Consider the following 14,543-nt stretch of genomic DNA (forward strand, 5'->3'; position numbering starts at 1 on the left):
AAGGATAACAATTTTTACGCCAAGGACTATACTGACAAATATAATAAGGGTAAAGTCATTCATAATAAATACTCATAAAAATGCATGAATCCACTTTTGCTGACAGGTCAAATAAATAAAGATAGTATTTAAATGTACATTTTTATAGCTGAATTTAAACACAGCCTCTCCACCTGCCTGAAGAGATTTTGAAAAGGAATATCCACAAAGTCAGAGGTACATGAAACATATTTCTTTTGCTGCTGAGATGTGGCAGTTCCTGAGCCCCCCCGCAGCATGTCTATCAACAAATAATGAAGCGTGCAAGATTCAGCGTTCAATTTTATTCTAATTCCAGCATTCCCCTCTCATTTCTCCAGGCTCACTCCATATCACAGTCTCAGCCAATTAAGCAGACTGAAGCACCGTGGAGTCCAATCAGAGACAGACTCTGTTTGGCATCTGGAGTCACTGGGTCAACAGTTTACTATTCCTATATTTTGGTGAGCGAGAAATGAACTTCAGTGCAGAAAATTAGCATGGGAAATGTATGTTTACTCATGTATATCAAACACGCTTCTCAAAAGCCTTTGCCTTGTTAGAAATGCAACTAAATTGTAATGAAAAAAAAAACAAAACATTATTTTGTTCTCTTCAGTCAACTCAAACACTAAACTCTTCTTTTTCTGTTTGGCTTCAGCCGGAGACATCTTAAGACCATTTGAATTCTAATGTTTAAGGAAAAATGCTTTTCTAAGAGCAGCCTCAGGATTTGAAGTTTTATATTCGCTTTATCAGTGTCATTGACAATATTAATAATACTACTAACTTTTCAGCTCCTGCACATTTTAAAGAAAAAAGGAGGTTTAAGTCTCCATTCTTTCTACAAGCAGAAAAGACTTCGTCATTAACATTTGGCTTGCTGACACATCAAGCATCTGCTTTCCAGACAAGTTCACTCAGCTAGAAAAACTGACCATGAGATGGCCATCTGGTTAAATGTATTGAAAGAAACCCTGCAGTCTAAGGTATAATCATGCCAATTATTCACCAGTGTGACCAGGAAGATAAAGATAGAAGAAAGTAACAGAGACAAATAGGAAAGAAGAAAAGCATAATATAATGATTTGTGGGTAAAGGTAGAAAATACACATTTCAGGAATCTCAACATAACATTTGTTGCACATGGATGATACATGATAATGTAATGAAGATCTGAAGCATAAAAATCATCATTTTCTTCCTGTACAACACAGTTATGTGGGGGAGAAGTGAAATATTTTTACTCAATTTAAGTACTGACAGAAAATGAATTACTAATAGTTTTCATTTCTCAAGCAAAAAGTCAAAGATTCTATGGTTTCAGTTTCTATAATATGCTTCATTCAATTTGAATTAAATAGTTTTAGTTTTGAACTGTTGGCCAGACTGTATAGGTGAGACTTTGTTTGCACCCTTAATACAACAATTTAAAAAGAGGGGGGTTTTATTGTGATTTATTAAAATGAAAATGGAACTCAAACGTGCAAATTCACTTCTGCTTCCTTTTTCTTTTTAAAAAGTTTAGCAGTTTCTGTTGTTTCTTCGATGTCTACATTGCATGCAGTGTATTTTAATACAAAAGTATTGCCTGGAGGCCCATTTCCACAAGTACATACACAACACGTAAGGCGATATGACATAATTTCTCTCGCCAAAATTTTACTCCACTTCACTAATCAAAATAAACCCCACTCTTAAAAGCCCAGCTTTTACAATCCCAGTCTTGGTCATTTCTCCACTCTAGGTTTTCCCTATTACTCTGGCTCCAGCCCATATCTATCTGCTCCACAACCAACTTTTCTTGTATTAGACCGCAACTCAGCTTTTATCCATCTACAATGTCATCGATTACATGCATATATTGGATGTCTCTAATTGTAATGTCTTTTGGAAAGCACATTTCCCCTATGAGCCATGGCTAAAGTGTGGTCCAGTACTGTACACCTATTGAAGCCCTGTTTTCTCCTCACCTAAAACACTTGATTTTATGATACTGCACTTGAGTTAAGAAACGAAAAAAAAAAATCCCTTAATAAATGTGAATCTTGTAAACAAAAGTTACAAAATGTTACTACCAATATCTACATATTAGCAGTAATCGCAACTCACTTGTGAAACAAGCTCCTGGTTCGCAGTTCAGATGCCAGTGCATTAATAGTAATAGTTTACTCATAATAACCTGACTTGTCAAAGAAACATGGGAGTCAAGAAACAATTCTAAAGCCTGTCTACTTTTCTTTTCACAAAATCAGTATCCAGGATTATTTCACTGCGATGGAGAAGGTACTGGTACACACTGTGTTATGTCTTTGAAATTCCACACTTACACGTACACCACTGTGAAATATTCAGTGTCATTTTCTCCAGAGTCACATTATACAATTGTTTAGTGGCCCTCGTCAGGACAAGTATCCTGCCCGTCATATGTAAAATCAGACTTATCTCATTTAGTCGGTCTGTTACAGCCTCATAGTAAAAGATTTTTAGTCAGTGGATGTTTTCTGCTGCAATGTGCTCTGAGACTTGGCTTCTCTCCCAGTCTTGTTAGGTATACAGTGTTGTACTTCTGACTTTCTCAGCTTTTTATTTTTCATTGCAGTGTCTCATTGTTTGTACTTTGCTGGGAGAATTTAATAGCCATCTAACCGGTGTCAATGCTACAATGATCTTTCACACAACATTATGTATGGCTAAGGAACCCTGTTCACCCAAAGTCTAAAACACTCCCCGTTACTTCATCTGAATTTAGCTACAGTAATTAGCTACAGCTGATCACATTGTAAATGAGAATATATTGTCCCTTCACTAAAGAGTAAAAACACTATAGGATTTCCAGTGTGTGTGTGTGTGTGTGTGTGTGTGTGTGTGTTTGAGTCGGGGGAGGAGGGGGTCTATAATCATGATACATTATTAGTTCATAAATGCAGGAAAAATGAGCTGCATAATCAGAGTTAAGTCATGCAATAACATAATGTATCACCTGAAGAGTGACCATCCATCATCAGCTCACCAACAAACACTGCCATTTTTCTAACAATGAAACATTCAGTGACATCATTTCAAAGGGAAGCCAAAGGGAAGCAGATTGCTCTATTAAGATAAGCATTATAAAAATGTGTGTATTAGATTTGGTCTGTGATTTCTATCAACAGAAAGTAGCTGCATCTGGATTCTTTGTCTGATATTCAATGTGCAGCACAGCATGACGCAATGGATCGAAATGACAGCAACACACTGATTTGTTTCTCTAGGACAGAAAGAAAGCAAACCTGCACAAAACATGGAAGAGAAAGAAAGATACACATTATAATGTGATGTTAATATGGAACACGCTATGCTGACATGCTCTATGGCACTCTGACATGAAGACTGACTGATATGGGACAAATGAAAAAAGGACAAAGTCTAAAGCACCAAAAGTGGCAAATAACTAGTGACTGAGTGAATAATTAGAAATCATTTTATGAAGACTATGAGTATCTATGCTGAATTGAATTCAGATGTTGAGAAATTGTGCTTGTGACATGTAAGTTCAGATAACCACAGAAAAGATTAATTTCACTGTGACAAGGAGGAACAAAAGTGTAACTTAGTACACACACCTTTGGATTCACTGAAACATCTCCAAAGCAGCATTTTGCTGAAATGAGTAAAAGTGGCGAAATCAGTGAGCGAGCGCTAACATGAAGGAGTGTTAAATGGAGCGAGAAGATCATCCCATCTGCCAGCAGGCATGGAAAGAGTCTATCTTTTCCACTAAACATCTGTACAGTGTTGTCTTTAATGGGCTGAATCAAAAGAAAGCATCAACCTGCACAGTGGCAGTAGCCTTAGTGGACTATAAAGTTCCAGAAATGGCCAGAATTGTTTTTGGCTGATGTTTTAATGAACAGCTGGGTTGTACTGCAGGGCATCTGTGCTTATATAAATGTATAGTATATATAGTAGCTATAACTGCAACACCATGGGCTGTAGAAGTGCCTTTGTTGTTATTCATATGTTTCTATAGATGTGTTTTGAAATCTCAATTTCAAAAACTAAAACTGGTCTGTGGCTGATACAATGTTTTTGCTGGAGACTTTAAAAGATTTACAGTAAGTGTGTTGGATGCATTAATAGTTAGCAGTCTTCAGTGTGACAGGTAGCTGTGATTTCTAACCATTCTGATTTGTAAAACTCTAAAATGATTCAGGATTTATATATCACCCCTAATCATGCATATGTCTATATATGTTGTGAGTAATTTTACCAGACTTCTCAAACAGACCTCTTGAAATACAATGACTTGACTTGCTTTTGACATAGTAACACAGATCATTGATGTCCTAAATGCAAACACCTTGTAAATATTGAATAATCGTGCCATATTTTCTAATTTCAAAGTAGTGTACTACTACTGAGATAAGGACAACATGGACTCACACATACACTGTGGGGTTTTGAGCTGGTTTGCACACCCTGGGTGTGTCCTCAAAGTTTTGGCAAGTGAAGTTTTGTTTTCAATTACATATACAAACCAATGATGATGGTGATGTGCATGCTCTTTTCATGTGATTTTCAAATGAGGGGGAACTTTAATATTTTTATGCTGCATTTTACACAGCTTACAAGTATTTACAACACCCCAGAGTGCAGTCCAGAGTGTGCCATAAATATTTGCGCTGATGTGCCAATCACTGATCCAAGCAAACTATCTGTTGAAGACATACGGTATATATGGCAGAAAACAGATAATCTGTCATCTTCTTTCTGTTCAATTTTTAAAATATGAACAACACTAACTATGGACAATAATCTCTGGACAGTTTCAAAAGCTTAAAACTTTCTATGAGGTGTCTGAAATAAGGCATTTTGGAACTAATTATAAGGAGTTGTACAATAAAAATGATCTTTAAACACCTACTGTATAAAATGTATATACAGATGATGAATGATGAGTAAAAGTACAAAAAAAAAAAAAAAAAATCAGCTTCCTGGCCTTGATACTAACATGACACTTCTGACTAAAGTGCTATCAGGCGCTTCCCTTGTAATGCAATTGTAAGAGTAATTCCTAGCTGTTATTTAGCTTGTAGGCATGGTTTGTGGGTGTCAGTTTCCCATTGATCTATGGAGATGTCACTGAGAAGCAGCCCTTCAGCTGACTGCATATAATCTAATAAGAAGAGCACTTCAGCAGCAGTCTGGATGAGATCATGCTCACTTGTGTTCAATTACAGCAGCACTGCTAACTCAAGTGAATGGGGCGAGAAAAGTTAATAGTGCTGTGCAGCAAGACAGTTTCCAATAGATTTTAATCTAAATCATCTAAGTTCATGCCGAAACATCAGTACATTATAGAGTGCAGGAACAGACATATACACACCAGCACACACGACCCTCTGGTTCTTGACCAATAATTACATTAGCAGTAAGTATGTGAATGTGTCTTTCTAAATGTTAATTCAGTGTAGAAGCAGTCTAATAGCTTTTATGTTGCTGATTAGTAAATATGAGGATGGTTGAGTGACTGCACTTTCTTGTAGTTAATCATAAAAGCCACTAATAGCAGACATTAACCTCTTTGTGATGCTTATGTTCGGGTCAAAATTGGCTCTTTGCTGTCTTTAACAATAACTGGGAGAATCACAGATGTCTTTCTTTCAGTATGACATTTCATGGTGTTTTTAATAAAAATAGTATGTCCATGTACTGTAAAATTAAACACAATATGATGTTTTATATACTGTATATTCTGTATAGAGTATTTTAAAAATGAGAATGAATAAGGAACAAGAACTGATACACTGCATATGTTCTATAATATTTAAGAAAACTGTGTTAAAAATTAGAAGTTGACAGATATGGGTTTTCCTATGGCTGATGCTGATGCCAATCACAGCAGCCAATGGCTGATTTATTTATGATGCTGATTGGATCCAATATGTTGAGCTGATTTTTTTTTTTTTTTTTTTTGATTTTCTGTCTAAATTCAGACGCAACTCTAGGATCTGACTTTTAGGGGTGCTGAGCTCCTAAGCAGATCATTTATACAGGGCCTTATGCCCAGTGCTCTTTCTGCTGACTCCATCCTGCTCTCACCCCTTCTCGCCCTCTTTGTGCTGTCAACCAAATAGCCAACATCCAGTTACAGAATCTATAATCTAATAAAAGGTACAAGTTGATGCATAGCGATTTATAACATTATTCTCATTGAAAGAATTGATTAGTGAGGGCTTTCCAATACTTCAATACAGTGTCCACAATGGAACTGTAAATGACATTCTTGTGTAACTGCATACAAAATATGTGTAACTCATCATAAAAATGGTATGTGACAAAGTGATGGTTTGCTATTCATCCATGTGGTCGTGTTGACGTATGCAAATTAGCCATGTGGAATGAAGTTAAAATTTAATGTAAAGATGAAACTGAATTTTCTTTAATTTGTTAATAAAGAATAATAATAAAACAATTATAATTATAATAATGATAAAGTGCATCAGTTAGCTCATTACCTGGCAAGCAAATAACTAAATTTGCTAATGTGTTTGCCAATATTCACACCATGGAACTGTAACCACACACATTCTAACAATCAGCAGCTCTATTTGCTAACATTAACTTTTCAACACTTGTGGTTTTAACCCTCATCATGAAATCTACTGCTACCTACTTCTTCTTCTGCATTGGTTTTATGTGGCAGATTACATGACAAGTCTAAAGTAACACATTTGCAAAATCTAATGCTACTTAATAACAGGCCTATTAATTAATCGATATTATTATTTTTTGGTTTGCCAACACTGGGATGCCTGTAGAAGTGCCTCTCTGTTAATCACCTTAATATAATCATGCTATTTATGTATAATTGGTTGGCCAATTAATCACATTAAGTTCATTTTGAAACACTACATATAAAGAGAAATGGAGGGTAAAATGTACTATAATAGCGATACAGAGAAGACGTAGAGAGAAAATATGGTATGCAGAGTCATCTAATGTTTAAGCAAGCATAATGTTTTCCATGTTCATGTTAATTCACCATTTTAGTACTTAGGAGGTCAGAAGCACCACAGTCGACTGACTGATGTATCTTCTGAGGGCAATGAAGGTCTGCACTAGATTTCATGGGAATCCATCTGTTTTAGCTGATTAGATATTACAGTCTGTGCCAAAGTGGTTGAGAAACTTACAAATATAGACATTGTGTAGATCCATGCCACTAACAGCCCTATCAACAGACTAGAGATTGCAACTCAGGGATCTCACCAATAAGTAACAAAGTCTGCAGGAGCCAAGCAACACCTCGCTCTGCTCTCCCTGAATAATCCTAAATTATTCATGTGAATGAGACTGCTGTCAGCAGGAAAAACACATATTATTTATGTAAATCCTCAGCACCAAAAGGTACAAGTTGTTACGCAACAGAGCGAACTGTCACTTTTCACTATGATGGAACCTATGTACTCTCCCAGCACCACCAATACCAATGGTTCACTCAATCATTGCTTCTACCTGTTCATTTCTGCTACCAGCACACTCCTACAGACAGGAAACATATTACACACAGTGAGTACTCCCTCATGCAGTGTTACAGTACAGAGACAAGGAGTGACCAGCCTTTCCAACCCTGCCTGACAAAAGCCAGCCAGACTAGCTCTTTTACTATTCTATGCAAAGAATTAGTCTGGAATCTCTTCGGTTTTGATCGAATTCCAGAGGGGGTGGACGGATCAATGAACACAGAATAAACCAATCAGAGAAACAAGCATTTTAGTTCCTATGTAGTCACACATGTGAACTCCGTGCCTGAATTTTTAAACTCTTCAAATACATTATCAATAATGTCATTTTCATTTAGGTTCATTTTTTCACACAAAAGCTTAATGAAATCAGACAGTCAGATAATGGATGCGTTTTCCTGAGCTTGTGTTTAACTGTTATGAGGTTCACCATCAGTAGCTGAAGTGACTGGTAAAGGGACAATCCAGATAACTCACTAAGTTCAATAAGAACTGCTGTTCTAGCTCAGTTGCCATCAGCTTTGCACATACCATCATTGGTCACATAAAAAAGGAATGCCATACAAGCTTTTGTTTTTTTGGTTGCAGCTCTGGTTTGTTTCCTCACCTGTGCTCGGAGAAGGACTTAGAAGGCATACTTCAGACTAGACTCACTGACATTCTCGCATTTTGGGGTTTTTTTGTGCTGTAGATGTGAAACCTCAGAGACTGTGTATTTGTTGATGATCAATGAGTAATTTAACTTGAAAGCAAAACTCTCACAAAAAAAAAAACAAAAACAAAAACAGAAGGTAATTTTTAAATTATTTTTTTAAATTAATCATCTTAAACCCCCACGGATATATCTTGGTATACAAACCCCCACACTAATAACCAGTGGACCTGTTCTCTCAGAGGAATTCATTGTTTCAAAATCCAACAGTTTCCTGTTTTTATTTATCTGTTCATGACGGTGAAGTCTTTTTTATGTAGGGAGCACATTTAAAAAATGTATTCATTATACAAAATTTCTCGAGCACAGCATGATTATACAAACTGTACCTTGACATTGTCAGGATGGAGACCTCCAGGGTGCTTGTCCATGTACTGACACAGGTCAGTATGCTGTAAAATAAAAGCAAAACAGCACAATGTTAATGAAGGATAAAAAGTTATGGACAAGCATGAAAATATAAGATGATTTATCCTGATGGTTGGGTGACCAATATGAAACAGTTTCTTTTTGTCCACATATTTTTGCCAATACAGTACATTTCCTTCTTAAGGTCAGGAAGAGAAATCTCCTTTATTCTCTAGTAGGGATGAGCATTTTAGACATTATGTGATTCATATGAAAGCTCAGATCTTCCATCCACGGACTCATATGACATGCGCAGAGTGGCCTGCCCTCCACTTCTGTGTTTTGTTAGTAGATTGAGACTGGAGGAGGCAGTGCCTCTGCAATCACACTGATATTTACAATATCAGCAATCTCCCAGTGCTGCCCACGCTGCCAGAGCCTGCTCTGCTGAATAATTCAGAATGGTTCTCCAACATGGACATGTCTGTCCATCTCACTAAAAGCCTTCTCTCTATGTTTCCATTTCTTTGCTTTTAATATTCTCCTTTTTCTCTTTGTAATAGAGTTCACTGCTTTTCCCCACATCTGTATGCCCACTCTGATTATGTATCTCACCCTTCCCCTTCCTTTGAGAGGAGAATAACAGACTAATATTTTTGCTTAAAATGTCCCCCATACTCTGTACAAAACAGCACAGCACAGGGTGACTGCAGCATCGAGCACATGATGATATATGAAAACTTTAAAACCAGCTGTCCCACATACTTGCACAGCTTGGAATTGACCATTTTAGCCAAATGAATACCCATTAACCACCAGGGTAAATCCATAACTGGAAAAGAAAGTAACTGCAAATCTCTGTTTATAGCTGAGGTTTTGACATGTGTTTTATGTATCAACAGGGGGCATCACACTATATCTCATGAAATGCAATAGTCATTCAGAGCTGAGCAAGCTTGTTTTGGTTCAGAGGCTAACTCAGCATTTCACGAACAGGGACTGACTTGAATGTAAATGTGACCATTAAAGGTTGTTGTCAATTGGTACATATGCAAGAATATCAATGAGGATTTTGCATATTGTGAACCTTGTTGTTTTACTGTTACCCACTGGCATTTCTATTTAGAAATTGAACTAAACAGTTTTCTGAAAATTAAATGGAAAAGATGCCCTGATTAAGGTCCCCTGGTACTGGACAATAATCCAATATTATTCGGCTAACCCTCAGTGGGCCAGATAGGATTTGGAAAGAAAACAGAAGTTCGCATGCAGCTTAGCAACACTTTAAAGAGTTGTTTTTGATGTTTTGTGCCACTTTTCTCTTGCTAGAACACTGTGGATTCATTTAAACTGTTATAAAGATATATGGATGCTGAGACTGAAATATTCCCCATATGTTCCTGTAGAGAAGAACTGAAGTTTCATTTCTGGGCTTTCTGCTCACCACCATCGTGTTAGCAACAGAAGAGGGTAGCCAGTGAAAATCACATAGGATTTCAAATCATACTCCTCGACTATAGTCTTCTGAGCACTACAGGCAGTGTGATGGTGAGTCAATGGCACAGACCACCAATGGGAGCTGTGGTGATTGCCAGTGTAGTTTGATAATAGATTTTTTGTGGCAGATTCATATTTAAGAGCTTTTAAATAACAATATATTTTGCCATAATTATTTTTCCACAGTAGCACATAATATTGCAGTTAGTGGTTTGTTAGCTTTTTTAGCAAACCAGAATCAAATCTGAAGGCTCTTGAAAAACAGAAGTTGAAGTAGAAGATTATTTCTCTACAGAAGGACTGGCACTCTGCTGTAACATGTATTAATTACAGCTTTAACCCATTGCCTGTAATGTTTATCATCTCATCTGGTGAAAGCATCTACTAAAATGAGAAGATGCTAATAAAACATTTTCTAAATTGCTTCTTTTTTTTTTTAATGAAAAACAGATTTGTTAGCTTTAGAGTTTAGTGAATCCAAAGGAACTTTACCAAACAGGGACCTTTTCAGTTGTTTTTGGTGGGCAAAATAATGGATGAGAGCTGGTATTTCTGCACCTTGTTTTTTGTCTTACAAGTGAATATTGATAATTTATCATCTACTGATATCACAATACTATCATTTGGCTCCAGATGCCATTTGTTTAATCAAATACAATTAGGTGACACCCAGTAGCAAAAAAGAAGTAGGTCAAACTAAACTGAGCATCACAGTTTAGTTGTGTTTAAAATAAATAATCATCACTAATCAAATTTCAAATAAACAGTGCCTTCAGCTCCAGTGCTGACCTTGTAGATTCTGAACTGACGTAGCTCAGAATATTTATATATGACTCTTTCCTATAGTTCAATAAAAAGTGTAATTCATATCCATATTATTTTACAGGACAGTAGTGGAGTGACCTTCCAAAAAAATGTCCACTTGACTTCCTGTTGTGGGCACACCAGTCCCTGCTTGCTCATCGAGCAAGTGGAAATATCCATGTGCCCTTTAAATGGGAGTAGGCTAATGAAAACATCCACATCTCATGTTGCTCTAGTATAAAAAACTGAAAACTGCAATCAGCGAGCACACACTGAAGTCAAATGAATCTAGACAGTAACAGACTGTGTCTTTAGTTTGTGTCTCTGTGGTTTCCTTTCCCTCTGAACAAACACTATAAACAGATTCTCAGCCTAATTTCAGACCTTTTCTGTTCCATCCGTGAAGGATCCAAACGGATGATCTTAGTGCCCCAGAGTGCAGACTCACCACATATTCAAAGACCAGAGTCAGGGTTTCCTTGGTGTGGATGATGTCATGGAGGAGCACGATGTTGGCATGCTTCAGGCCTTTCAGAAGAGAAGCTGCAGAGACACAACAAAATATAATAAAGACCGAGAATTGATCTGAGCTACATATTAAGATACCAGAGGATTTGCTAAAACCTCTGCCCTCATTAGCAGCATCATTAGAATTCAACGCAAGCTTACTAGGTGCTTCCTTACATAAAGGGGATTTTAAAAAGATTAAAACAGAAAGAGAAACTACAATGTGGATTTAATGTTGGACATTCTCACACTCACTTAACCTGTTTATGATGTAGTAGACAATGTTACTAAGTAGAACACTGAGATAATGTCTCAGGGAGATGATCGAATTGCCTATTACTTTACAAACAAGGTTCAGAGAGTTTTACTGTGGAGGCTGGGTGTGATCAACACATTATGGGATGGACTTGATAAATCTTTCACACATGATTCACTTCATCTGACTCACAATTTAAGTACAGTCAGGGAGGACTGTGCAAATAATAACAGATATAAATGTGAAACACAAATACATGTCTTTATTTTTAATAGAAGTCTACTAAAAGGGAAAAGGCTGTAAAGATTGTTAATAAACGTCCTACTGTTAACACTTCCTTATCAACCGTATACTGTGTATTTATGTTATATAAGCATCTAATGTAATTCTGTAGTAAACATACAGAAAAAGTTATTACTAGGTCCTCGTCCATTATTTGAAAACTCATCAAACAATGATGATGTCAAACCAACATTCTACAGCCTGTTTTCGTGACATCTCCAAGAGGGCTGTCATATGCCTCTCACACAGTAAGATAAAATAGTAAAAATAGCTTGCACAGCCATAGTGGGCAGATGGTAGTAAGCCTGATAGCGGTAGAACTCCGTCACGTTTATCGCCTTCTGGTCCTCTGAGACTGATGTATCAGTTCACTGTGTAGTCAAATAAATTGTGGGTTGAGAGAATTTATCACTTCCTGCTGTTTAATTGAAGAAAAAGTCAATAATTTTACACTGAACTAATGATTTAATGTTGTTTTCGTTCCTAATTACATGAATTGCTCGCATGTATTGCCACCCATATCACACCCACAACAGTGAAGTACACGAGCATCAACAAAAAAGGGGTAAGTATTAAATTGCATTGAAAATGTTGGAAAAATTAAGAATAATAATTTTAGTTACCCCTTTCTATCAAGATTAGATGTTTTCATCAGACTTGAAGAATGGAAAAAGCTGTGTCAATAATCATTCAGATTATACACTAGCAACTAATTCATTTTTTTTTTCTTTTCCAGAATTTACAGAGACGGATATGCAGGAAAACAAACAGCTGACTGGCCAAAGTGAAGCAATACAGGGAATAGTTTCATTACACCACAGTGTGACAGTGGCCTGACAAGTGTAGTTTTTATTATGAGACATAAATGGGATTTTCAAATGGTTGCCTTTGTGTTTAATTTAGCAAATACAACGTTTCTTCCGAAGGGCACATGGGAATTTTGACAGACATATGCCCTAAGAGAGTGGAGTGATGCTGCCTCATGAATACATTCATCCTGTATGAGCACCTAAAGGCTGTTAAAGAAATTTCAGATAAGCAGATCAAAGACAGGATTCCTCTGTATAAGCAGGAGGTTACCACTACAGTCAGATACCTCAAAGATCATGTCGCTAATTTGAAGATCCCCACCCGTTCCCTCTCACACATGCACCTACAACATCACTGGTATTGGGCATGAATGTATCTACTTTTAATAAGCATGGAGACACACAGAAACACACACAGAAACACACACACACACACACACACACACACACACACGCAGGGACACACACTCCAAACTATGCCTGTGAGCAGATCAGAAAGGCACTTTGAAATTGAACTAATTCAGCAATTCCTGAGCAGGAAGCTCCCAGTGCAGTTATGTGAGCAGCATTGCAGACTGCTACTGAATAAAGTAATACATACAGAGTAGAGGAAAGCAGTGTGTGTGTGGATGGCTCACAAATCAAACACTGATGAAACAGAGCAAAATCATTTTTTGAATCTATATTCAAATACCAGTTTGGAGCATGGGAAGAGTGTGTCTTCTTTGGGTCCAGCTAATTTACTAGCTGGAAGAATTTTAACTGCTTCATATACAGTAAGTGGCAAATATATGTCCACTGTCAATGCAGTAGTAAGTCTTATTCTCACGTTTATCAAGACAGTAACACTTATTTATACAAAACTCTTTATGACTTGCACTGAGAGCAGACAGGAATAATCTGAAGTGCAGATCATTCAAGTGAAGGTTTTACACTGTAACTTCACTCTTGACATTGTTCACTGAAACTGAAGAGGTCCTAAAATGAAAACTGAAAATGTATTATAAAATCATTTGTAGGCAGTGGAACAAATATTAGCTGTCTAGAAGTAATGGCTAGAGAAAATAAGTGGGTTTAGTGTTTCAGAGGTTGCTTTCAGGAATTCAGTAATACAAACGGTGTTGCCCTCAGGCAACAAACCACACACCACCCCTTTAAATTTTTTAAAGTAAAACATCACATTAAAAATCTGATGAGAATTCTGTGACCAATGAAATTTGAGATGGGCATGGGTTTGACCTTTTGTCTGTTGCTGTACTATCTACTATTACTCAAAGGAAATGGATCCACGAACATTTTTTGGGTATAAGGAACATGATCGAGCAGTAAGGCTCATTACTTCCGACAGTGAGCTTGAGGAAAGTGACAGTGAGGAGTGGACCCCAGAATCAGGTTTGAGGGAGAGTTAGGAAATCAAGGTTTAGTCAGTAGCGTAACTTCTTGTATGAAATGAATGTGTGTGTGTGTGTGTGTGTGTGTTGTGTGCGTGCATCAATGGATGAGGAGAGGTATATGACCTATTCTAATTTTATGCATCTTGGTTTCTTTTGAAAACCTTTTAATGGCCTGTCTGATGACACTGTGTCTGTGGATGAAGAGGAAAATAAAGATGATGATAATATGGGGCTGTGGTGGGACACATTTTATGATTGATATATTATCAGGGACCCCTAAGATACCCAGAAACTAGGGTGAAATTTTTTTTTCCTCCAAAAATAAAAATTCATGCCATTGGGAGTTAAGTTTGACAAAATATATGACATGAGGCATGGGATTACTACCATTCCCACCCACTTTCCTGC

At 37.0% G+C, this 14,543-nt stretch overlaps 1 protein-coding gene across 2 annotated transcripts in view; it reads right to left on the reverse strand.

Annotated features, from left to right (window-relative positions):
* cdk14 (cyclin dependent kinase 14) overlaps positions 1-14,543 on the reverse strand; it is a 150,662-nt gene that overhangs the window by 85,591 nt on the left and 50,528 nt on the right. For both annotated transcript variants that reach the window (XM_026293778.2, XM_026293780.1), the window contains 2 exons: positions 11,336-11,430; positions 8,568-8,630 (listed from right to left, as the gene is read on the reverse strand). In XM_026293778.2, the coding sequence (XP_026149563.1) occupies positions 8,568-8,630; positions 11,336-11,430 (158 nt within the window). The remainder of the gene's footprint in view (positions 1-8,567; positions 8,631-11,335; positions 11,431-14,543) is intronic.

Source organism: Mastacembelus armatus, chromosome 16 (assembly GCF_900324485.2).
Source record: "Mastacembelus armatus chromosome 16, fMasArm1.2, whole genome shotgun sequence".
Taxonomy (NCBI): Eukaryota; Metazoa; Chordata; class Actinopteri; order Synbranchiformes; family Mastacembelidae; genus Mastacembelus; species Mastacembelus armatus.